The 23,770-nt window shown below is 41.3% G+C and overlaps 2 protein-coding genes across 4 annotated transcripts in view; one reads left to right on the top strand and one right to left on the bottom strand.

Moving 5' to 3' along the window:
- Positions 1-23,770, top strand: part of arl13b (ADP-ribosylation factor-like 13b) — a 143,338-nt gene that overhangs the window by 72,423 nt on the left and 47,145 nt on the right. The window lies entirely within an intron of this gene.
- On the bottom strand, positions 6,743-21,904 carry stx19 (syntaxin 19). The gene is made up of 2 exons (XM_072513914.1): positions 21,690-21,904; positions 6,743-10,030 (listed from the first exon to the last, which is right to left on the bottom strand). The coding sequence occupies exon 2, from the start codon at positions 9,933-9,935 to the stop codon at positions 9,054-9,056; it is 882 nt and encodes a 293-aa protein (XP_072370015.1). The 5' UTR covers positions 9,936-10,030; positions 21,690-21,904; the 3' UTR covers positions 6,743-9,053.

The following is a 23,770-nucleotide window of genomic DNA, read 5'->3' as shown; positions in this document are numbered from 1 at the left end:
AACACTACGTATTATGTTTGGCCAAAAAACTCGAATAAAATATATTTTAAAAAAAAGAATGATTAACTGCGGGAGAGTTAACTTCAATGGACCAAGTTCAGAATTGGGCTAGATAGCCTGGAATCAAAGGATGGTGGAGACAAAATGTAGCTGAACAATAGGCTACCTTCGGGCACAGTTAAGATATATTCCCTCAAAGAGGGAAAGGGAGGGCAAACAAATCCAGAGTTTCCTGGATGAAAAAGGAGATGGAAACTAATATAAAGCAGTAAAGTGTATTTCTGGTAGAAAATACAATTGGGAACCAAGCTGAATACGAAAGAGCTGAATCAGAAGTCAGAAGAGAGGTGAAGAAGCAAATAAGTAAAGCGAAACGGGATTATGAGAAAAGACTGGCAGCCGACATAAAGGGGTATCCAAAAGTCTTCTATCAGCACGTAAATAATAAATGGGGGAAAAAGGAGTAGGGCCGATTAGGGACCAAAAATAGGATTTACAAATGGAGGCAAGGGGTATGGCTGAGATGTTAAATGAATACTTTTCTTCTTTATTTTACCAATGAAGCAGATGCTACCAAGGCCAAGGTGACAGAGAAGGAAACTCTGTCCCGAGAAGGGTTCGCAATTGATGAGGAGGATAAACTGTCAGTACTGAAAGTTGACTAGGCACTGGGATCGAATGAAATGCATTCAAGGATATTGAAGGAAGTGAGAGTGGAATTTGCAGGGGCACTGGCCATACTCTTTCAGTCTTGAGACTCTGTGGAGGTGGCACAGGGTCGAAAAATTGCAAACATTATGCCCGTGTTGAAAAAAGGTTGTTCGAATAAACCCAGCGATTGCAGACCAGTCAGTTTAGCTTCCTTGGTGGGGAAGCTTCTAAAAACAATTCTTCAGGATAGAATTAATAGTCATATGGAAAAATGTAGGTTGATTAGAAAAAGCCAGCATGAATTTCTTACAGGAAAATTGTGGTTAACTAACTTGCTGGAGTTTTTCAAAGAGATAATGAAGAGGGTTGGTGAGGGTAATGCTGTTAATGTGGTGTACATGAACTTCCAAAAGGCATTTGATACAGTGCTGCACAACAGAATGGTGAGAAGTCATAGCTCGTGGAGCAACATGGACACAATTTGGTGGAGTAATATGGAACAGCAAGTAATGGTTAATGGATATCTTTCATGCTGGAGGAAGGTTTATAGTGGAGTTCTCCTGGCTCTTCATGATCTAGATCACCAATATATATCGGGGTGTGCAGGGTACAATTTCAAAATTTGTGGGTGATACAAAACTTGGAAGCATTGTAAACTGTGAGGAGAACAGTGTAGAATTTCAATAAGTTGGTGGAGTGGTAGATAGGTGGCAAATGAAGGTCAGTGCAGAGAAGTGTGGGATTATTCATTTTGGTAGGAAGAGCATAGAGCAAAAGTATAAAACAAAGAGAGCAAAGGTATAAAATAAAGGGTACAACTCTAAAGGAGTTGCAGGAGCAGGGAACCTGTGTGTATATGTGCATAGGTCATTGAAGATGGGAGGACAGGTGGAGAACAATTAATAAAGTATACAGTATCTTAGGCTTTAATTTTTTTTTGGTTATAAATTTAGAGTACCCAATTCATTTTTTTCAATTGAGGGTAAATTTAGCGTGGCCAATCCACCTAGCCTGCGCATTTTTGGGTTGTGGGGGCGAAACCCACGCAAACACTGGGAGAATGTGCAAACTCCACACAGACAGTGACCCAGAGCCGGGTTCGAACCTGGGACCTCGGCGCTGTGAGGCTGCAGGGCTAACCCACTGCGCCACCATTCTGCCCTTATCCTAGGCTTTAATAATGGGGGCATAGAGTACAAGAACAAAGAGGTCATCCTGAACTTGTATAAGACAGTAGCTGGAGTATTGTGTATAGTCCTGGGCACCACACTTCAGGAAGGATATGGACTAAGGTACAAAAAGGGAGTAATTATGTTGTCCTGTGTCACCTATAGACTGCCAACTTGTGAGAAAGATGTAGAAGAACAGGTGTCATGCAAGGGTCCTTTTAAGAAAAGTGTGTTTTATCAAATGGCTGCAGTAATGTCATTGTGTGGATGGAGCTGGGCTGTGATTCTGTCTTTTACATTCGCTTTGAGCTGGAAGCTGCTGAGTTTTTAGGTTTCGTTTTCAGTTGGGAGCTGCATTCAAACAAAGAAGGTGTATTTTTGGTCTCTCTGCATGCTAAAGAATGTCTCCAGACCACTTGATAACTTCAAAGTAGTACCTGTTTTCTATAAGGAATTCAAACCTACTGTTTTGTAGGAAAAAAGGGTGTTTGGCTTATGGATGTTGTTAGGAAAGTTATTAAGGGTTACATATAGAGTACTGTGTCTTTGGGGGTATTTGTGTTGGTAGTTGATAAGATGTTTACTGTGTGTTTATAAAATGTTAACTGAATTCATAGAATAAACATTGTTTTGTTTAAAAATACTTAAGGTCTCTGTTGCATCTCACCTGGAAAGTGGGCCCTTGTGCTCTTCATAACCAAAATCTATTAAAAGTTGTAGGTCCGGTAAACTCCATGATGTACTTTGGAGTTTTCTAAACCCTGGTCCATAAACACAGGGAAATTACAGAAATATGCTAACATTATAAAGTAATTATAATGGGTGACTTTATTTACCCTAATGTAGACTGGGACAGTGGTAGTGTAAAAGGCAGAGTGGGGCAAAAGTTCCTGGATGGTGTTTTATGAAACTTTTCTACTGCGTGTCTAGTCTAACAAGCAAGGATTCAGTGTTACACCTGGTTCTTGGAAATTAGCTGGATCGAGTGCCAGTGGGGAACATTTAGGAGATGGTGATCATTGTACTGTCAAGTTCAGGATGATAGAAAGAGTAATAGGCAATTCAAAGTAAAAAATGATTAAATGGGGGAGAGCCAAGCCGAGAATGGAGCTTGGCTGGTTAGACTGGACTGAAAGGTTGGTGGGAGGAATTGTAGTTGAACAATTAGCTACCTTCAAAACTGAAATGGTTCAGATGCAGTTAAGGCATGTTCCCTAAAAATGGCAAGGGAGATCAAACAAATCCAGCCCTCCCTGGATGAAAAAGGAAACAGAAATTAATATAAAGCAGAAGAAGTGTGCTTAAGATAGGTGTCGGGTAGAAAATATAACTGAGAACCAAAAGGAATATAGAAGGTTCAGAGGGGAGGTGAAAAAGGACGTTTGAGAAGCGAAGCAGGGTTATGAGAAAAGACAGGCAGCCAACAAAAAGGGGAATCCCAATGCCTTTTGTAGACATACAAGTAATAAGAGTGGTAAAAGCCGATTAGGGACCTAAAAGGGAATTTACACGTGGCTGAGATATTAAATAAATACTTTGTATCTGCCTTTACCAAGGAGGTAGATGCTGCCCAGAACATAGTGGCAGACAAGGAAACTCTGGCCCTCCAAGGATTCAAAGTAGCAAGTATTGAACAGAATGTTGGTACTTGAAGTTGACAAGACACTGGGACCGTCTGAGGTGCATCCAAAGAAATTGAACAAAGTGAGAATGGAAATTTCAGGGGACTGGTCAAAACCTTCCAGACTCGGGAGGTGCCAGAGGACTGGCAATTTGCAAATATTATACCCTTGTTCAAAAGGTAGCCCCAGCAATTACAGACCAGTCAGTTTAACATCAATGTTGGGCAAACTTCCAGAAACAATTATTTGAGGTAGAATTAGGAGTCACAAGAATAAAATGTAGATTGAATAGGACAAGCCAGCATACATTTCTAAAGGGGAAATCGTGTTCAACTAACTTGCTGGAGTTTTTGAAGATGGAACCAAAAGGGTCGATAAGGATAATGTTGTTGATCATACAATCATAGAATTTACAGTGCAGAAGGAGGCCATTCGGCCCATCGAGTCAGTGACCCAAGCCAGGAATCGAACCTGGGACCTTGGAGCTGTTTGAAATGAAAATGAAATGAAAATCGCTTATTGTCACAAGTAGGCTTCAAATGAAGTTACTGTGAAAGGCCCCTAGTCACCACATTCCGGCGCCTGTTCGGGGAGGCTGTTACGGGAATTAAACCATGCTGCTGGCCTGCCTTGGTCTGCATTCAAAGCCAGCGATTTAGCCCTTTGATCGGAGTGATATACATGGACTTTCGAAAGGCATTTGATACAGTGTTGCACAACAGCAAATAGTATCCTCGGCTGTATTGACACGACCATAGAGTATAAGATAAGGAGGTTGTGCTGAATTTGTATAAGACCATATAACCACTGCAGTGCAGAAGGAGGCCATTTGGCCCATCAGGTCTGCACCGACCCTCTTAAAGAGCACTCTAACCAGGCTCCCGCCCTATCCCTGCAATCCCACAAGCTCACCTAACCTGCACATGCCTGGACGCTAAGGGCAATTTACCATGCCCAATCCCCCTAACCACATCTTTGGACTGTGGGAAGAAACCGGAGCACCCGAAGGAAACCCATGCACACACGGGGAGAATGTGCAAACTCCACATAGACAGTCACCCAAAACTGGGATTGAACCCAGGTCCCCGGCACTGAAGCAGCAGTGGTCACCACCGTGCCGCCCTACTAGTTAGACCTCAGCCGGAGTATTGTGTACAGTTCTAGGTGACAGACTATAGGAAAGATCTGAACGCATTGGGGAGAGTGCAGAGGAGATTTACAAGAAAGGTTCCAGGGACGAGAAACTTCAGTTATGAAATAGATTGGAGAAGTTGGAACTCTTCTCCTTGGAGAGGAGAAGGCGAAGAGGAGAATGATAGAGCTCTTCACTATCATGAGGGGCTAGACAGAGTAAGTGGAGAGCAATTGTTCCTGCTCCTGAAAGGAGCAAGAACGAGAGCTCACTGATTTAAAATGATGTGCAAAAGAAGCAAATGCAATGTGAAAAAAATCTTTTCCATATGGCAAGAGTCTGGAATGCACTGCCTAGAAGTGTGGTGGAGGCAAGTTCATTTGAGGCTTTCAAGAGGGACTTAGACGATTATTTGACATACTTCGAATCCCTACAGTGCAGAAGGAGGCCATTCGGCCCACCAGGTCTGCACCGACCCTCCGAAAGAGCACCCGACCTAGGCCCACACCCCCGCCCTATGCCCTGTAACCCGACCTAATTGTTTGAACACAAAGGGACAATTTAGCATGGCCAATCCACCTGACCTGCACACCTTTGGACTGTGGGAGAAAACCGGAGAACTCTGAGGAAACTCTCACAGACACAGGGAGAACGTGTGCACTCCACACAGACAGATGCTCAAGGCTGGAATTGAACCCAGGTCCCTGGTGCTGTGAGGCAGCAGTGCTAGCCCACTGTGTCACTGTGCTGCCCCAGAATAGAAACAATATGCAGGGGAATGGCACCAAGTCATAATGCTCGTTCGGAAAGCTGGTACAGGCATGGCGGGTCAAATGTCCTCGCTGTTGCGAATCTGTGAATTACTGTCATACCTTTGGTACATACACTTCCTCCTTTATACTCTGCGTGATTATACCACTGGACTATCATTGTTGTTGGGAAGGAAGGCCACCTTTTTTTAAGATTCTAACATCAGCTGATCTGTATGTGAACAGTGTCAAGATGCTGGTCAACAATATGGGATTTATGTTCAGAATTTGAAGAACACTTGAAATCAGTTCATTACCATGCCAGCAAATTAATTTTAAAATGAACTTTCATTATGTTTTATTTGATTGAACTGTAATTATTTTTCGGTCTAATTCTGCCATTTGAATATGATTGGAAGTTTTAACTAATAAAACTTTATTGGCTCATAATTAAAAGAGAGTGCAGCTGTAAGTGCAAAATACATGTCAAGATAGAACTTGTATTACTTTAATGCCTTTCACAATACATTACAAATTAAGGCTAACAAGGTCCCAAAAACAGCAATGTGATATTGGTTCAAGGTTAAGTATTGATCTGAATAGTGGGAGAGCTACCCTGCTCTTCAGATTGTACTGTGAAATCTTGTGTCCATTTGAGGGATCAAGTGGGGCAATACTGTATTGGAATGTCCACTTGGATTATATTCTGCAGTCACTGGAGTTTGAACCCAAGTGAGTTGGTGGCTGGTACCTAGACCCAGACAGAAGCTAAATTTTACAGAATTTGAGTTATAACCCTGCTAAAGCAACTTCAGTTGGCAAGAAGGCCAGGAGACTGGAAACACTTCCTTAATTTATATAGTATATTATGATTAGTGTGCATGGTTACAAGATGAATGCAGGTGAAGCCTTTTGGGCTAGTTTAATTTATCCACCAAGTGGTGAAAGATTAATTGCCCCTCTTCCCCCATAACATCATTTCATTTTACATTGATTAGTCTAAGGTTTTTACATCCACAACCCTATCTAGAAAACCACTCAAAGTTCATTGCTCTCTGCATCAATTTATTCCTGACCCAAATTTGAAGCTGTCCTTTCATCATCAGTTTTAGCTGACGTTCTCTGGTTCTAATATCTTGGCTTTCCTTAAAATAATGCTGAGTTTGCCGTGACTGTGCTATTTGGTATCTTAATGTACTCCTGCCAGATTCACTCCCAATTGCCTGTTTTCAGAATTGATCACCCTAGTTTTTCGTCATCACTCATTTTTTTGATGTAAGGGGTCAGATATGTAAATTGTAAATTTTCTTTGCATCTTGGTGAGCACAGCTCTGATGGTACAGTTTGAACAGAATGCTGTAAAAAAAATTAGCACAACCTCCTCTGATTAATATTCCATTGATCAAACAATATTCATTGTATATGATTTGTTACTGTTTTATTGTGATATGACAGGTTAAATGTGGGGCATACGATCTTTCTCCAGCTTCACCGTTAGCTATTTTGCCCCACTTAGATGCGTGATGTCGGTTTTCTTCAAATATTTAGTGCTTTATATTCGTATGTATGTATTAAATTAAATTCCCTGTCATTGTGCCATTTACTGATTTTTACCCAATTCTTCTTCTGGCTGCTTTTTCTGACTTGAACATTCAATCAATTTATCACCTTTGAATTTAACTAATTTGGCTTATTATGCACAGATAACAAAAATCTGAAACTAATAAATTAGTAAAGCAGTGATTACATATGACAAAGTAAAATGAAAAAGGTGTCAGATGTGATTTTGTTAGTAAGTAATGTACAATATTTTAAGCATATTTTGGCATTGTGATAACAATGCAAATTAAATTTAACTTCTAAAAAGTAACTTCTGTGTCATTTAGAAGAAAGAAAAGCACTCCTTTCATGACATAAAACATATTGTACTGTGGTAATATCATTATTAGAAATGCTCCTCTTCCCTGACTGCTTCTGTAAATCGAGAGCAATACAATCTGGATGATGCCAGATTTGTAGAGATCTTTACATATTGGATATATGTGAAGTGGTGTAGGTAATAGTAATACTTATGCTCGAAAAGTCAATAACGAATAGAGTTTGGCTCAACGCCTTGTAAGTTAATACTTCATTTCCACTATCTTTGTTTACTATCTCTATTTCAAGATAGAAGAGATGAGTGACAGCTCGCATGACAAAATGGAAATAGTAAAGTGAAGCCTCAGACCTGAATAATCACCACTTGGTTAGGTACCAGAGAGTGCCCTGCACCAATGGAACCATACCACAATGAAGGGGAGAGGTGTTGAAGGATTCTATTTTTTTTCATGTGGTTTAACAGCGGATTTTCAAGAAATTAAAGCGACTTCCAGGGTGCCTGGATGGCACTGCTAGGCTGGCAGTGTCAAGATGCCAGGTTGCCCATGCCAGGGATCTGGTCTGGGGGTGCCTTGCACTTAAGAGATGATGTGTCAGGGGAGGGGGACGATCCGTAAGAGGCAGGTTGGGTGCAGTGGGGAGGGGGGGGGTCCGGATGCTGCAGTGGGGTGGCTGAGGGGGGGGGTTAAAAAGATTGGGATGGAGATTAAAAATGGCACTTCAATCCACGAATACACTTGCTGCACTGGCAAGCTGAGCTGATGCAAGGGTGGCCTCGGCGGGGTGTTCCTTGCTGAGGCCAAAAGAAAATGGCAAAATGGCCGTTAAATAGCGATGATGTTCTTGGCGCTGCAGGTGTCGCGAAACACCCTGTTAAATGTGCCCAAAACGGGACTCTTCATGTCCCATTAAATCGCACCCAAAATGTGTATATTGGCCAACAAGTTCATGGAATTAAGAAATGTTGGGTGAGAACCTGTTGGTCTATTTGCTTTCCATGTTAGCTTTACTGATATTTGTAAGGAATTGATGTATTTGCACATTAATTGCTCATTGAACCTGTCACAGAAAGTTAGGACTGCAACTGAACAGCATAAGTACCATTTAACAATGTGATAATTGCTTGTACAATATCAATTAACCTTGCCGGCCCAAAATAGGAACAATTTAAACTGTTCAATTCCATACCTACATGTAGTCAATTGTTAGAATTTGAAAGTGCGTTTATTGTTTATGTCTCTTTTTCTCTATCGTAAACCAATCTTTCTTATCCTGTCTTTATTTTTCCTTCTGTACTGGAATTTACTTTAATTTACCCTTCTCCTCTGTTCCGCTCTTTGTTGTTTGTGCCATTCACTGAAGTTGTATATTTTCTGTTGCCCTCATTATCAGATTGCATTTTCAGCAAGTTATGGCACTAATATTTGTTGAGCTGCAGTGTACTGAAAATGGTCTAACTACCAGTGCATACTGCAAGATACCGAACTCCACTCGGTCTGGCTCAATATGTTCAGTCTGTTATTGGTGGATATGTTGAAATGCACGATAAGGGGGACAATCTTAATTCTGCTCTTAACTATAGGGTGTAAAACTTAAAGACTTGGACTTTTGCATTGAATATTTTCTACTATCTGATACCATGGGCTAGGTTCTCCGTTTTGGAGACTAAGTCTCCACTCCAGCGTGAAAACGGTGGTCTTTTACGGCAGGAAAACTGGAGTAAAATGGTAATTGATTCCCCGTTTTGCTGGGGCTAGCAGGAAGGCAGCTTGGAGCTCGCAGTTGCATAGTGATGAATTTCTGGCCGTTATTGCTGGAAATTACACTTTGTACAATATCTAATTATATAATATCAAAAGCAACATGGGAAACACCAACAACACAACTTTCTGCATGGATTGTCCTTTCTGAATTTTACTGCTAGTCTGATTTCATCCCTGCCCTTTTCCGTGTATTCTTTTGTGCTCAGCACTGCTCTTTCAATATTGTTAAGAAAGTCCCCTTGCTCCTGTACCAAAAGTGAAATCTGCACAAAGAGATCTTGTAACTCTTTGATTTGATTTTCAAGGTTGATCAGTTCCTTGTGGCGGTTCTCAATTTCGTTCAGATGTCCTTTAGTAATTTTGACGTCACTGAGGAAGTTCTCGTTGAAAACGTACCATTTGTCATGTTCCACCATGTTGTTCACCTCCTCTTCTGATACTTCCTTTCCAACCACTTCAAGCTGACGCTGAATGAATTTCTTACAGTTTTCTTGCTTTTTATTTAAAACGGTACTGAAGTCTGACATTGCTACCTGATACTGCTTAAACAATATTGAATATTGCGTCTTCTTCATTCTTGAGATAATTGCATCCACCCCAGCCTCTGCCTCTGCTTGTTGTGTGTCCTTCGATATGATATCTAAACGTTTCTGGATTGACTCGGCTCGGACTTTGATGTCTTTAATGAGGTTGAAATTGTCTTTTTTTACAATGCTGAACCGACGTGTGAAAGGCATGGTAGTGCTCTGTTGACTCAGTTTCTTTATTTCATTGTTTAGTTCATTGATTTCATCTTGAATTCGCTGTGTACCCAATAAGAAATCCTCTATGACCGGCTCCTTTTCAAAAATAATGGCCTGCTGTTTGAAGTCTATACTGTCTTCTGTTTGCTTGCTTTCTTCACCTTCATTGCTTATCTTCAGTCCTGCCTCCTTTGCCCGTTGTCGAAGTTCTTGAAGACGGTCCCTCATTTTGGTTACCTGTAATCTGTTACAGTAGGTTTATCTTCCACTCATACCTTCTCTACAGATTCCTGAATTTGGTATTCTTGCAGACGTTTTTTAATCTATGTAAAAAGAAGACATTTTCAGAAGTTAAAATAAAAATTTGCAGATTACACGGATTTCTGAAAGAAAATGGGATGGTATTATGTTTCAATATTTTTGAATAGTTGAAAGTTGCAGAGGCTCTCTCGTGATTGAGTTAATGCGCATTGTTAGATCATAGTAGAGGGAGTTTTATTCCGCAGGTGGCTGTTATACTTGATTAGAAATGTTACTTCATGGACATCAAGAAAAATAAGCCAAGGGGAAGAAAGACAAATAAATAGTTATTATTGCCACTCTGGAATAAGTGCCTTGAGTGAGTTCAGTGTGATCTATTCACAAGATCCAGCTAGATTGTCATACTACATCAGGTAACCTAGATGGAGAAAGCATCTTAAACATTTGGCAGTTAATGAGCATTGTTTCCTCCATGGGAGTAGAGCTAATCAATTGACCATTGGATGGCCAGGAAACTTGAGCTTTAAATACCTACATTTATTGTCAGAGAAAAATAATGGCAAGAAACTTACAACTGTTGGCAGGTGTATTTCAACCTGCAGAGTTTCTAAATTTGATGGTTAGTTAATTTTATGCATTACTCAAATATTTATGAAGGCTTAGTAACCTGCACTGTCACCGATGCAATCCCAGCAGCTGATATAATGCAAATGGATTTTTTCTGGAATACCATGTAGAGCCAGGACAAGTCTTGAATTGGGGTATTGCTCTTCTTTGCTCAATCTCCTTGCACACCACAATTAACGCAGCCTGACATTTTATAGCAAGGAAAATTGTCTCTTGCTGGATGTAAATAGTCATAGCCATGTTTTTCACAGTATGGGGTTGTGGCTTTCGCAGTCAAACAATGACTTGATAAATTGTAAAGAGAATGAGATAGTATGCTGTCATGTTTCTTTGTTGCCGCAAAGAGAAAAGGGTATGGAGGTACCCATACTCTGGATTCTTGTAAAACATGATGAGAGGTTTATTAAGGGTGTTGCTCAGTTCAATCAAGGTGGTGATCTGCTGAAAGCCCACACAAACACTACTGACATCACTGCACATCATCTGACCCAAAACCAGCAAGAATGTATTCCCAGATACACAGCGGATGTGCACATTTTGCAAGAAAAGCTCTTCAAATGCAGATCAGGGATAATGGGCAAACTAAATTCTCTGCCATGCAGGGCCATGCCTTTGGAACATGGTAATTGCTTTTGTTTTACCCTTTTTGACATTAATATCTAAATAATTGACATTGCCCGCTGCATACCAGGTGAAAAATGGACAACAACTATACTCTGAAATTGCAAGTGATTGATTGTTACTCCAACCATGCAGATACCTTTTTTAAAAATTAATTTCCGAGATATGGGCTTTGTTGATTAGGCCAGCATTTATTGCCCTTCCCTAGTTGCCCTTCAGTAGGTGGTTGTGAACTGCCTTCTTGAACTGCTGCAGTCCCTGAGGTGCACGTACACCTACAGTGCTATTAGGGAGGGAGTTCCAAGATTTTGACCCAGTGACAGTGAAGGAATGGTGATATATTTCCCAGTCGGGGTAGTAAGTGACTTGGAGGGGAACCTCAGGTGGTGGGATTCCCAGGTATCTGCTGCTCAAGATGGTACAGATCATGGGTTTGGAAGGTGCTGCTTGAGGAACCATGGCAAGTTCCCGCACTGTATCTTGTAGATGGGACACACAGCTGCCACTGGACATTGATGGTGGAGGAATTGAATGTTTGTGGAAAGAGTAGCAATCAAGCTGGCTGCTTTGTCTTGGATGCTATCTAGCCTCTTGAGAGTTGTTGGAGCTGCCCTCATCTGGGGAAGTAGAGAGTATTCCATTGCATTCCCGACTTGTGCCTTGCAGATAGTGGACAGGCTTTGGGGGGGGGGGGGGGGGGGGAGGTGAGGAAATGAGTTACTCACCATAGGATTCCTAGCCTTTGATCTGCTCTGGTAGCTACTGTATTTTTATGGCTAATAGAGTTCAGTTTATGATCAATGGTAACCCCCAGGATGTTGATTGTCGCGGTTTCAGTGATGGCAATGCCATTGAATGTCAAAGGGCGATAGTTAGATCGACTCTTGTAGGAGATGGTCATTGCCTTGCACTTGTGTTGCGTGAATGTAACTTGCAACTTGTCAGCCAAGCTTGGATATTGTCCAGGTCTTGCTGAAATTGAACATGGGTTGCTTCATTATTTGAGGAGTTGCGAATGGTACTGAACATTGTGCAGTCATCTGCAACCATCCCACTTCTGTCCTAATGATGGAAGGGAGGTAATTGATGAAGCAGCTGTAGATGGTTGGGCCTAGGATATTACCTGAGGACCTCCTGCAATGATGTCCTGGAGCTGAGGCGATTGACCTCAAACCACCATAACCATCTTCCTTTGTGCCAGGTATGACTTAAACCAGCAGAGTATTTTCCCCCTGATTCCCTGACTCCATATTTGCTGGGATGTCATCCTCGGTGAAATGCGGCCTAATGTCAAGGGCAGGTACTGTCACCTCACTTAGGCATTCAGCTCTTTTGTCCATGTTTGAACCGAGGCTGCAATGAGGTCAGGAGCTGCCTGACCCTGGCGAAACCCCAACTGAGCACCCGTGAGCAGGTTATTGCTGAGTAAATGCCGCTTGATAGCTCTGTTAATGGCTCCTTCCATCCTTTGCTGATGATGGAGGGTAGACTAATGGGACAGTAATTGGCTGTGTTGGATTTTTCCTGTACCTTGTGTACAGGACACACATGGGCAGTTTTCCACATTGCTGGATAAATGCCAGTTGTAGCTGTACTGGAACAGCTGGCTAGTGGTACTGAGACAAGTAATGGGGAATACAAGATTATTGATCTACATAATGCTAGTTTAGAAAATTATGCAATAATCAATACCTTGTAAATAGATTGAGCCACGATTTAACAGTATAAATATCATCCCATATTTGAACTAGCTGGAAGAATTGTGCTTCTCAGTGTATGAGGGGAAACCATGGCTAATTCTTATTCCACTCCTTAATATAGCTCATGTAGCTAGTATTTTACTACTAGTTATGAAGTTCATGTGCACAATTTTTGCATCAGAAAATGCAGTTTGTGTCTGGAATGTTTAGTTCATTCTTGTTCACCATAATTTCAGTGGGCAAATATCCTGGATATTTGTCAATTTATTTATCAGAACAGTTCGTACTGGGCAAGGGCTCTGTCTATTTTTAAATCAAATTATTGTAATTTGAAAGGTATAGATACTTGCGATCTCAGGGTATACAAGACTATGGGACAAGTGCTGGAAAATGGGATTAGAATGGTTAGGTGGTTGTTTTTGTCCAGTGCAGACGCGATGGGCCAAAGGGCCTTTTCTGTGCTGTACGATTCTACTGCTATTGCTCTATGACATGGATCTTTTATAGGTGATAGTAAAGCTATATATTAAAAAAGAATAGATATTTTTAAACCTCTGAGCACTGGGTACAAATAAGTGGTGGTGTTATTGGTTAGGCCACAATTGGAGGATTGTGTGTCGTTCAGGATAAAGAATCGCTAGTATGATATACTGCAGGTGAGAAGTAATTGTTATATCGGGTCAAACAACAAAGTAGCTTTTTCACTTGAACACACAAGATTGTGGCGGAAATGAGTTGGTACCTACTTAAAATTTTAAAACACGTTACATGTTTTGGAAAGATAAATATTGAAAAATTGTTTGCATATGCTAGAAAATCGGTAGCAAAGGTCCACATTTAGGGCTATCACTGCAAAAATGAAGACAAGTTAGAAGCTACTACACTGGTTTCTGTTACCACAATGTGGAATGCTTTTCCACAAGTGGCTATTGAGGCAGAGGCAATACATCATTTAAAAAAGAAGTGGATACCAATTTGATAAGGATGTAAGATATGCTCGGAAAGGCCACAGAAATTGAATTGGAATGGATGGCTCCAGTTCACACAAGTATGATGTGTTAAATGGCTATCTTGTTGGAATTTAAATGACTCATGTTATTTCAACATTGAATTCTAAAGTAATGCAACATCCTTGCAATTAATGATCACATTAATTTTCAAATTTGTTTCAGATGAGTCATATTTGGCAATCATGCTCGTGTGTGTGTTTGCATGTGTATTCATTCTATGATACTTGGTTATAAAAATTGTTTGATTTGCCCTTATGTTGCCTTGTGATATTTGGCTATTGTCATCATGACAAGTCACATGCCTTCATTATCAAAAGATTGACTGGATTCCACAGATAAAATGTCTTAAGGTATTCATGTGTACTTCTAAATTGTGAAATTTAGAAAAATTAGTATCCTACAAAGTTAGTAAGGTCAAGTTCAATATCACAATCTCTGACTATTTTGCATTTTAGAAAGTAGCTTCTGTCTGCTGTGCGTTTTGCATCCTTTTAAATAGTAAAATTCTGCTATTTTTTAAACTCCTTTTTTAAGGAACCTTCTTAACTAGCTCCAGCTGTGGAAGTTTAATCCATGAGTCATTTATTTTTAAAAGCCCATTTTTAAATTGACTTGTACTTGGACCAAATGCCATGATTAATGGTTCCAAAACTGTTTACGTCACAAAGTTTGTCATCAGCCACAACAAGCATGCATAATAAAGATATATAACATCACAAAATTGTGTCATAAATGTGGGAAAATCAAGCAAGCATTTGAGATTGTGTAATATTAGTTTGGGAATTCCCTTAAGTGCAAACTCCTCAGCCAAACTTGCAATAACTGGTGAATTCGCTTCAGTGAAACAAGAGAAAAATGGACAAGGGCCAAAATAGATTTTCTGCTAAAGTCTTCAGCCTAGTGTCCAAGACTGACTGACTTGGGAAAAGAAGGCAAAGAACAGAGGGAACTGTTGCTTATTGCTAATCTAATGAAACCAGAAAATAAATGTAGATCAAGAGGTTTTGAAGTTTGCAACTGCTGAACAACAAATGCACAACACAGTAGTTGGGTGTGCCAGCTTGCTTTGCTGCAGCAAGTTGGAGGCAGTTCCCTATTCATCAATGAAGTTAATAATTGTGGTAAATCTGTTCCAAGTTTGAAATTTACCAACTAACTAGATTTGAGAAAATGGTCTAGCAGTTGCTGTAGAGCAATCGTCAGATATGTAGCTGTTCAAATCATTAACATTTCAAGCACAAAATCATTAACAGGCTGATCAGCTGCATAAACTATATCTGATGTTTTTAGTCAAACAAACTATTTCTATATTAGGACCGTGCACATTGACAGTGATGAGGTGAATTCAGGCATAAAGTTTGGGTTGCACATGCAGACTTTCGCCAAATCCCCAGGGGGCAGGCAGGCCCAGAGGCTGCAAAATATTCTTCAAAGACATCATTGAAGGATACTGAGCTGATTGCACGGATATCCTAAGGGGAATCGACATCAAGTCTACATAGCCACTATATGAGCAAATTCTTCCAGATCAGGAAACCACCAAGGTTTTGCAAAATTAGCTGATTTTACCTTGACGCTATTTGAAATGTTACAATTAAGCTCAATACTCTTGGGTTAAGGAAGTGAAAAAGGGCAGAGTTCTTGTTAATGTTCAGTAACTATCGTGCAATCCCTGCTCAAAAGAATTGGAGTTGCTGTTAATATTCCTATATTTGAATAAACTGCTCATACTTGCTTCCTAGTACCACATATCTGAATGGCCATAGGGATAAAGAACTGAAAAGGACTTATGCCCATGGACCTCCCATCATCAAAGAATACATAACTGCAAGAAAAAAGACAGGGAAGAGAAGATAATAGTCGGAAGCAAAAAAAAACTTGACTTAGCTGGCGAGGTGCCACTCTGGTCATCTTGACATTAGACTTTTAAAACTAAAGGATAAAGTACTAAAAATGGATTGTGGGAGATTATTTTAGATAAACTTGAACCTTTTAGAGGTTTGAGAGACTTGGTTTACCTGAGCAATAGGGATTTGTTTGCTACAAGTGAAAGGTGCTAGTCTTGTGGACTTTCTCTGCATTGCTTCCATTTCTTGAATACATTTTTAGTGTCAGAAAATGATACTGTACTATGCACTAGGATTGGTCTGACATGCATTCTCAAAGTTTAATTTTGTATTTTTTCCAATCTGTTCTATTTCCACTATTATCAACTTGGCTTATTTGGTTCCAGACGCACTCTAGATCTGGAACATATAATTGACACTTCACAATGTAGAAAATGCTGCATTGTTTGAGGTGTCATCCTTTTGAAGCTCTGTCTTCCCGCACCATGGTTCGGGCAGATCTGGAAGATCCATGGCATTATTTGAAAAGTGAGAGTTCTCCCAGTGTCTTTGCCAACAATTCCGCTGAAATTAATACCATCAAAATGGATTAGCTGGTCATTAATTTCAGATTTATTTGTGGAGACTTGCTGTATAAATGTCTCCCTTTTTTTGCTACATAACTGAATGCACTGTTAGGAAAAAAAAGGGTGTTTTAAGAGTATTATATTCAGGTATTGCTTAGCAACATGTAAGGTAAAAAAGCTTCTAAGTTTTAGTTGTAGCTGGATATATTGTAGTTGGAGATAGGACATCAGGGGCGTCATTCTCCGACCCCCCGCCGGGTTGGAGAATCGCCGGGGGCTGCCGTGAATCCCGCCCCCGCCGGTTGCCGAAGTCTCCGGTACCGGATATTCGGTGGGGGCGGGAATCGGGCCGCGCCGGTTGGCGGGCCCCCCCCCCGCTGGATTCTCCGGCCCGGATGGGCCGAAGTCCCGCCGATAAATTGCCTGTCCCGCCGGTGTGGATTAAACCACCTTTTGAACGGCGGGACAAGGCGGAGTGGGCGGGCTCTGGGGTCCTGGGGGGGGCGGGGGGCGATCTGGCCCCGGGGGGTGCCCCCACGGTGGCCTGGCCCGCGATGGGGCCCACCGATCCGCGGGCGGGCCTGTGCCATGGGGGCACTCTTTCCCTTCCGCCTCCGCCACAGTCTCCACCATGGCGGAGGCGGAAGAGACTCCCTCCACTGCGCATGCGCGGGAAACTGTCAGCTGACGCTCCCGCGCATGCGCCGCCCCGATATGTCATTTCCGCGCCAGCTGGCGGGGCAACAAAGGACGCTTCCGCCAGCTGGCGGGGCGGAAATCCCTCCGGCGTCGGCCTAGCCCCTCAATGTTGGGGCTCGGCCCCCAAAGATGCAGAGCATTCCGCACCTTTGGGGCGGCGCGATGCCCGTCTGATTGGCGCCAGTCGGCGGACATCGTGCCGTTTGGGGAAAATTTCGTCCCAGGAGTGCATATCCCTCAACCCTACCAGAAGTAAAACTGGACAGAATGGATGCTGCAAAGAGGCAGGTTTCCTGGAGTACAAGTTACTGTCCAGACAACCAGGGATTTGGGACAAAGAGAATTTCTCAAGACAACTGAAGTTAAGACCAAGGTATTGTTGGGAGGTCCAGTGACAGTAAGCACAGGTTTCTGAGTTAAAGAGACAATTGCAGTAACTAGATTTAAAGCGGGACAGTAGACCTCCGAGGGAACTTGAATGGTAAAGCCATTTTAATAAGAGTCTGGCAATCATGAGTCAAAGTAATTTTAAATAGTTTGTACAACGTTCGGCAAGAATTCATAAAACAGGTGGTGTGAAGCCTGAACTGGATTTGCTGTTAAAGGTGGAACGGAAACTTCGTTTAAAAGTGTCATTTGGAAAATCTGGTCTGGAGTTCAGAATTCAAACTGCTAATGGAGAGCACTATTGTGAAAGGATATCTTAAAGTGGGTTTTGGGTAGTGGCGTTTGGAAACTTGTGTGACAATCATCGGGGGAGGAGTGGGGTGGGGTTTCAGACTCTGAGGAGGCATATACATACATTCACTTGGAGTTCAGAGTGAAGAGCCTATTTCACCACAGTAATTCTTCAATGTTTAAAAGGGACTTTCTGTTGATGAGACCATTGTATCTTAAGATACACTTTGTAATTTTTCAGGGTATAAATTGAACATGGGGAAAAGTGAGTTGTTTGTGGTGCATCCAGGGGAGCAGAGCAGAGAAATAGAGGATTTACCGTTGAGGAAGGTAACAAGGGACTTTCGGTATTTGGGGATCCAGATAGCCAAGAATTGGGGTACATTACATAGGCTTAATTTAACGCGGTTGGTGGAACAGATGGAGGAGGACTTTAAGAGATGGGACATGGTGTCCCTGTCACTGGCAGGGAGGGTGCAGGCGGTTAAAATGGTGGTCCTCCCGAGATTCCTTTTTGTGTTTCAGTGCCTCCCGGTGGTGGTCACGAAGGCTTTTTTCAAAAGAATCGAGAAGAGTATTATGAGTTTTGTGTGGGCCGGGAAGACCCCGAGAGTGAGGAGGGGATTTTTGCAGCGTAGTAGGGACAGGGGGGGATGGCACTACTGAGCCTAAGTGAGTACTACTGGGCCGCCAATATTTCAATGGTGTGTAAGTGGATGGGAGAAGAAGAGGGAGCGGCGTGGAAGAGATTGGAGAGGGCGTCCTGCAGTGGGACTAGCCTACAAGCTATGGTGACGGCGCCGCTGCCGTTCTCACCGAAGAAATACACCACAGGCCCGGTGGTGGTGGCTACATTGAAAATTTGGGGGCAGTGGAGACGGCATAGGGGAAAGACTGGAGCCTCGGTGCGGTCCCCGATAAGACATAACCATAGGTTTGTTCCGGGGAGAATGGATGGAGGATTTGGAGCATGGCAAAGAGCAGGGGTAGCACAATTGAGAGATCTGTTCGTAGATGGGACGTTTGCGAGTCTGGGAGCGCTGACGGAACAATATGGGTTGCCCCAAGGGAATGCATTTCGGTATATGCAACTGAGGGCTTTTGCGAGGCAACAGGTGAGGGAATTCCCGCAGCTCCCGACGCAGGAGGTGCAGGATAGAGTGATCTCAGAGACATGGGTGGGGGATGGTAAGGTGTCGGACATATATAGGGAAATGAGGGACGAGGGGGAGATCATGGTAGATGAGCTGAAAGGGAAATGGGAAGAGGAGCTGGGGGAGGAGATTGAGGAGGGGCTGTGGGCTGATGCCCTACGTAGGGTAAACTCATCGTCCTCGTGTGCCAGGCTAAGCCTGATACAATCTAAGGTGTTACACAGGGCGCATATGACTGGAGCACGTCTCAGTAAATTTTTGGGGGTAGAGGATAGGTGCGAGATGCTCGAGAGGCCCAGCGAATCACACCCATGTGTTCTGGTCATGCCCGGCACGACAGGGGTTTTGGGTGGGGGTGGCAAAGGTGCTTTCGAAGGTGGTGGGGGTCTAGGTCGAACCAAGCTGGGGGTTGGCTATATTTGGGGTTGCAGAAGAGCCGGGAGTGCAGGAGGCGAGAGAGACTGATGTTTTGGCCTTTGCGTCCCTAGTAGCCCGGCGCAGGATATTGTTAATGTGGAAGGAAGCCAAACCCCCGGGTGTGGAGACCTGGATAAACGACATGGCAGGGTTTATAAAGTTAGAACGGATTAAGTTCGTATTAAGGGGTTCGGCTTAAGGGTTCACTAGGCGGTGGCAACCGTTCGTCGACTACCTCACAGAAAGATAGAGGGAATGGAAAAGAAGAAGACAACAGCAGCAACCCAGGGGGAGGGGGAGGGGGGGGGAGGAATCGGACAGACTCTCAGGGATGTTATTGTATATGTATAGGCACTTGTTTTAGGTAATGTATATTGGACTGTTGGATTGTATCTTTGGAGAGTATTTATTCTTGACCAGGCAGTTGCCATTTAGTTTGGTTTTTGTTTCTGTTCATATATTATTTATTTATTTGTTTAAAACTGGCCACTGTTATTTATATTGCTTTATTGTTGTTTAAAAGAAACACTACATACTGTTATGCTTGGCCAAAAAATCTTGAATAAAATATATTTTTTTAAAAAGATGCACTTTGTAATCCATGTTAGTCTTAAAATCTGTGTGTATTTGTTAAGGTAAGGGGAGGGGAAGTACAGGAGTACTATATTATAATCCGGGCGGTGGCATGCAGAGATGGGGAACCTCACAACATTTAAAAAAACATTTAGATGAGCACTTAGAATGCCATTGCATATAAGGCTTATGGACCAAGTGCTGGAAAATGGGATTAGAAAAGATTGGTATTTTTTGGCGGGCATAGACACAATGGGCTGAAGGGCCTATTTTCTGTGCTGTAAAACTCCATGATCCTAAAATACATGGATTAGGTCAATATCATTTCAGTTTTTTTTCACATTGCTCTCTTTTCTTTCAATAGTTCAATGATCAGACGATTTGATCATTGAGCCTACTAAGATCTTCCAACTTCACTGCTAGTTATTTCTTAGCCTTCCTGTTTTTCTTGTTTGCAGTACTTGTTTATGCTATGTATTCATGGAAATGGACCACCCATTTAAAGTATTTTGTTGTGTATTGCCATTTTGTCCATTGGCAGGTTGCCTGTTCTAATTTGGCCAATTTAGATTAAAAATGCGAGTCGTATTAACACTAGTTCATCAGTTCATTTGGTAGAAAAAGCAAAGTGAAAATAATGCAAGATATAAACATTTCTGTATTTTGTAAAACCTATTCAAGCTATTATATTCAAGATATTATACTTTGGAACATAGGTGGGTAATAAATAGCATGTTGCTGTTGCCTTGTGTTCTATTTTGATTTTTGGGGGCATAATCAGACAAATAATTCTGATATTTTTGCACATTCTCCTCGTGTCTGCGTGGGTTTCGCCCCCACAACCCAAAGATGTGCAGCGTAGGTGGATTTGCCACGCTAAATTGCCCCTTAATTGGAAAAAAATAATTGGGTATAATTACTCTAAATTTATTAAAACAAAACTCCCGTTTTGTGCATTGTCGAGAGAAGAAATAATTTGAGGGTAAATCTTGCATTTAATTTTAAATTTGTCAGACCTCTCGGATAACTCACTATTATTATTCATCTTTCTTTTACATAAAAGGTTAACAGCTTACCTCTTCTACTATTCCGACAATCTGTATTCCTACACCTTTATCAAAGCTGTGCTAATGTTGATCCCAGTCTCTGCCACCTGTGACATCATACCTCATTTATATCAAGGACTTTTGTGCTTCCCATTTTATTTCAAATATTCCCAGAATTCATTTACAGAATCTTGAGGCATTCGGTTTACTCACTTCCGTGACTGGTGTGATTGCTTCGTCATATTTCCCCATGTAATCATATCCTTACACTTAGAGCAAGCTTACCTGCTATATCACTTTGATTTACCAGCTTCCACTCTCTATAGTGATATCTAGCTTATTTTATCTTTCTACCAACATCACGCCCCCACCATTTCTGACTCTTCCTGGTTGGTTCCTCCCTCCTTTTTTTTCAATCTTTTCCTACTGCCTCATTTACTACCTCTGCAAAGACATAGGCATTCTTTTGATTCATGTGAAGTATCTGTAGAAGTAAATTTATCCTAATGGATTGGAATTTCAATGTACAAAGATCCCCAATTTCAGAATGAACTACTGAGCTGGTTCAATTTCCTAGCTTTGGAGTAGTATAAAGTTGTTAAGTTCAGAAAGTATTTAATAATGCAATATGTTATGCAAATATATAGCTGAACATTTATGATCTTTAGCTTTGTATGCAGCCGTTTTACAAAATTATAAATACTTAGTTGCTCCCAGTCCATGTTTTACTGCACACATGCAACAGAAATCATTCTTAAAATATCTCTAATCATTGTACAGTACCTTATGCAATCCGACCAGAATTGATAGCACTCGTTCAAAACCTCAGATGGAATCGTGGCTCCCTCGATGAGTGAAGAATCAATACATAGCAGCTTCATGGTGTCCTTGAAGTTTCCAAGAGCAAGCTGTCTTTTAAGATCACATTGACTATTTAATAGTTCCCCATCTTGTAAACATTTCGAAGGAGCAACTTCCTACTGTGCTAAATGTTATGAGTTCTCAGACTACGTAACCTGGCACTCCTCCAGAGGAGATGTGATCCGACTGCTTGGATGTTCAAATGACGTCAAGAACAAGAAAGATTCTTCCTGTTGTTCCCTGCTCTGGGAATCTGGTTCAGCCTGTTGGGAGGCCTTTAGAGGAGCACAGTTCCTTGTCAGCTATCCAATAGCTTAAAGCTTTGAGAAACAATTTCACAATTGTCAACAGTACAAATTATCAAGTAGTACAGTACAGAAGGACAAAGCACCCTGATCACTTCTTTCTATATTTTTATTAAATCTAAATGATAATTATACTGTACCACGTTGTATGTATGTATTTGAAGCTAAAATATTATAGGCTAATTTGGGATCTTACATCCTGGTCAGTCTTTCCCCAAAGGGAGAATAATTTCACAGATCTATTTTACATATGTACATTTGACAAAGAATCATAGTAATTTACATTGTAGTCATAATTTACTGGGCAGAAAATAATTGATCAAAAAGTCAAAGTCACGTCCAAGATCATTTCAATGTATTTAAATATGGCGACCAAATACCATTAAAGTGTGTTTTTGTCTTGGAGTGACTGAATGTTTGCTCAAGCAGCTGTTTCACAGCATTGTACATACAGCCCTCCCATTTTTCATGAATAATGGTCAGTGATTAAGATACAACAATCTATGAACTATGGCAACTATTTTCGAACCTCCTGAATATTCCATTCTCCCCTTTTTAATGATATTTGCTAACTTTAAACCATTGAATGCTGAACCTGCAATTCGTACAATTGACTTGGGACACTGAAATTTACAATGCAAAGGAAATTATTGCATAACAGTTAAGCTAAAGTTGTTGAAGCACTCTGGATTGTTCATGTCTGTACTGATGATAATTAAGCTTCTTCAAAAAAATATATTTTTACAAGAAATATGAGTAAAAGTACAAAGAAAATTACTTAATATTTGTCTTCATAACAGCAGGTTGCAATTCGAGACCAGAGGAGGTCTTGCAAACATACTTTCAGCTTGGATGGACAGTCATAAATCTATAATGTGATCTATTTGTTAAATGAATAAGATTAATAATTTGTCGATGATCATTATTATATATAATAATATTGTTTGTCTTCATTGCAGGTTTTATTCATACCGCAACATTAAACTTTTAAATTTATTTCCAGTAAAGATCTACATTGTTCCATTTGGTCTCCCTTTCTGCACTTACAACCCTCCTTTTCCCCAGAGAAAACCTGGAGGAGCCTGTGTGACAAGTTGCACCAGACAAGAGCTCTTCTAAAATTGTACAATAACCAATCCAGTGTGCACCGGCTACTAAGGCTAGTGGATCAGTGACCAGAATTCATAGGCATCCATGAATGAAAACCAGAATCCATGAGCAGGGTGCAGTCTTACCATATTAAGCTGATCACCATTCACAGGAATAATGTATCTGTGGTTGATGGAGCTGCCTTGAAATAAACTTTACTCTGAGTACATTTCCCTTGAGCTAGCTCTGCCATTCAATCAGAGTATAATAGCAATGTTCCTCAAATTTTATTTTTATGCTGCGTGCCTCTGATTAATTTAAACACGTGGGCCTTTTAAAGCTTTTTGTGTGGCTGCACACATACAGTTAATTAGAGGGCTGACTTGTGCTTGGCCTATGCAGGACCTCCAGGTTTCAACTGTGCAGCTTTGGGGGCAGGGTGTCATTTCCCAAGGTTCAATATAACCTGCTCCTACTTCTGTGCCTATTTATTCCTTTCTTGTGCTTGCATACATCTGCTTAAAAAAAAAATTGTCGAGTTGGAAGGATTCATAACTTTCTCATCCTATCTGACAGCTGCACGTCTTATTTACTTAACCTTGCTTCTTT

Source organism: Scyliorhinus torazame, chromosome 8, assembly GCF_047496885.1.
Source record: "Scyliorhinus torazame isolate Kashiwa2021f chromosome 8, sScyTor2.1, whole genome shotgun sequence".
Lineage (NCBI taxonomy): Eukaryota > Metazoa > Chordata > Chondrichthyes > Carcharhiniformes > Scyliorhinidae > Scyliorhinus > Scyliorhinus torazame.
The sequence above is the reverse complement of the archived record's forward strand: the minus strand, read 5'-3'. Positions and strand labels throughout refer to the sequence as shown.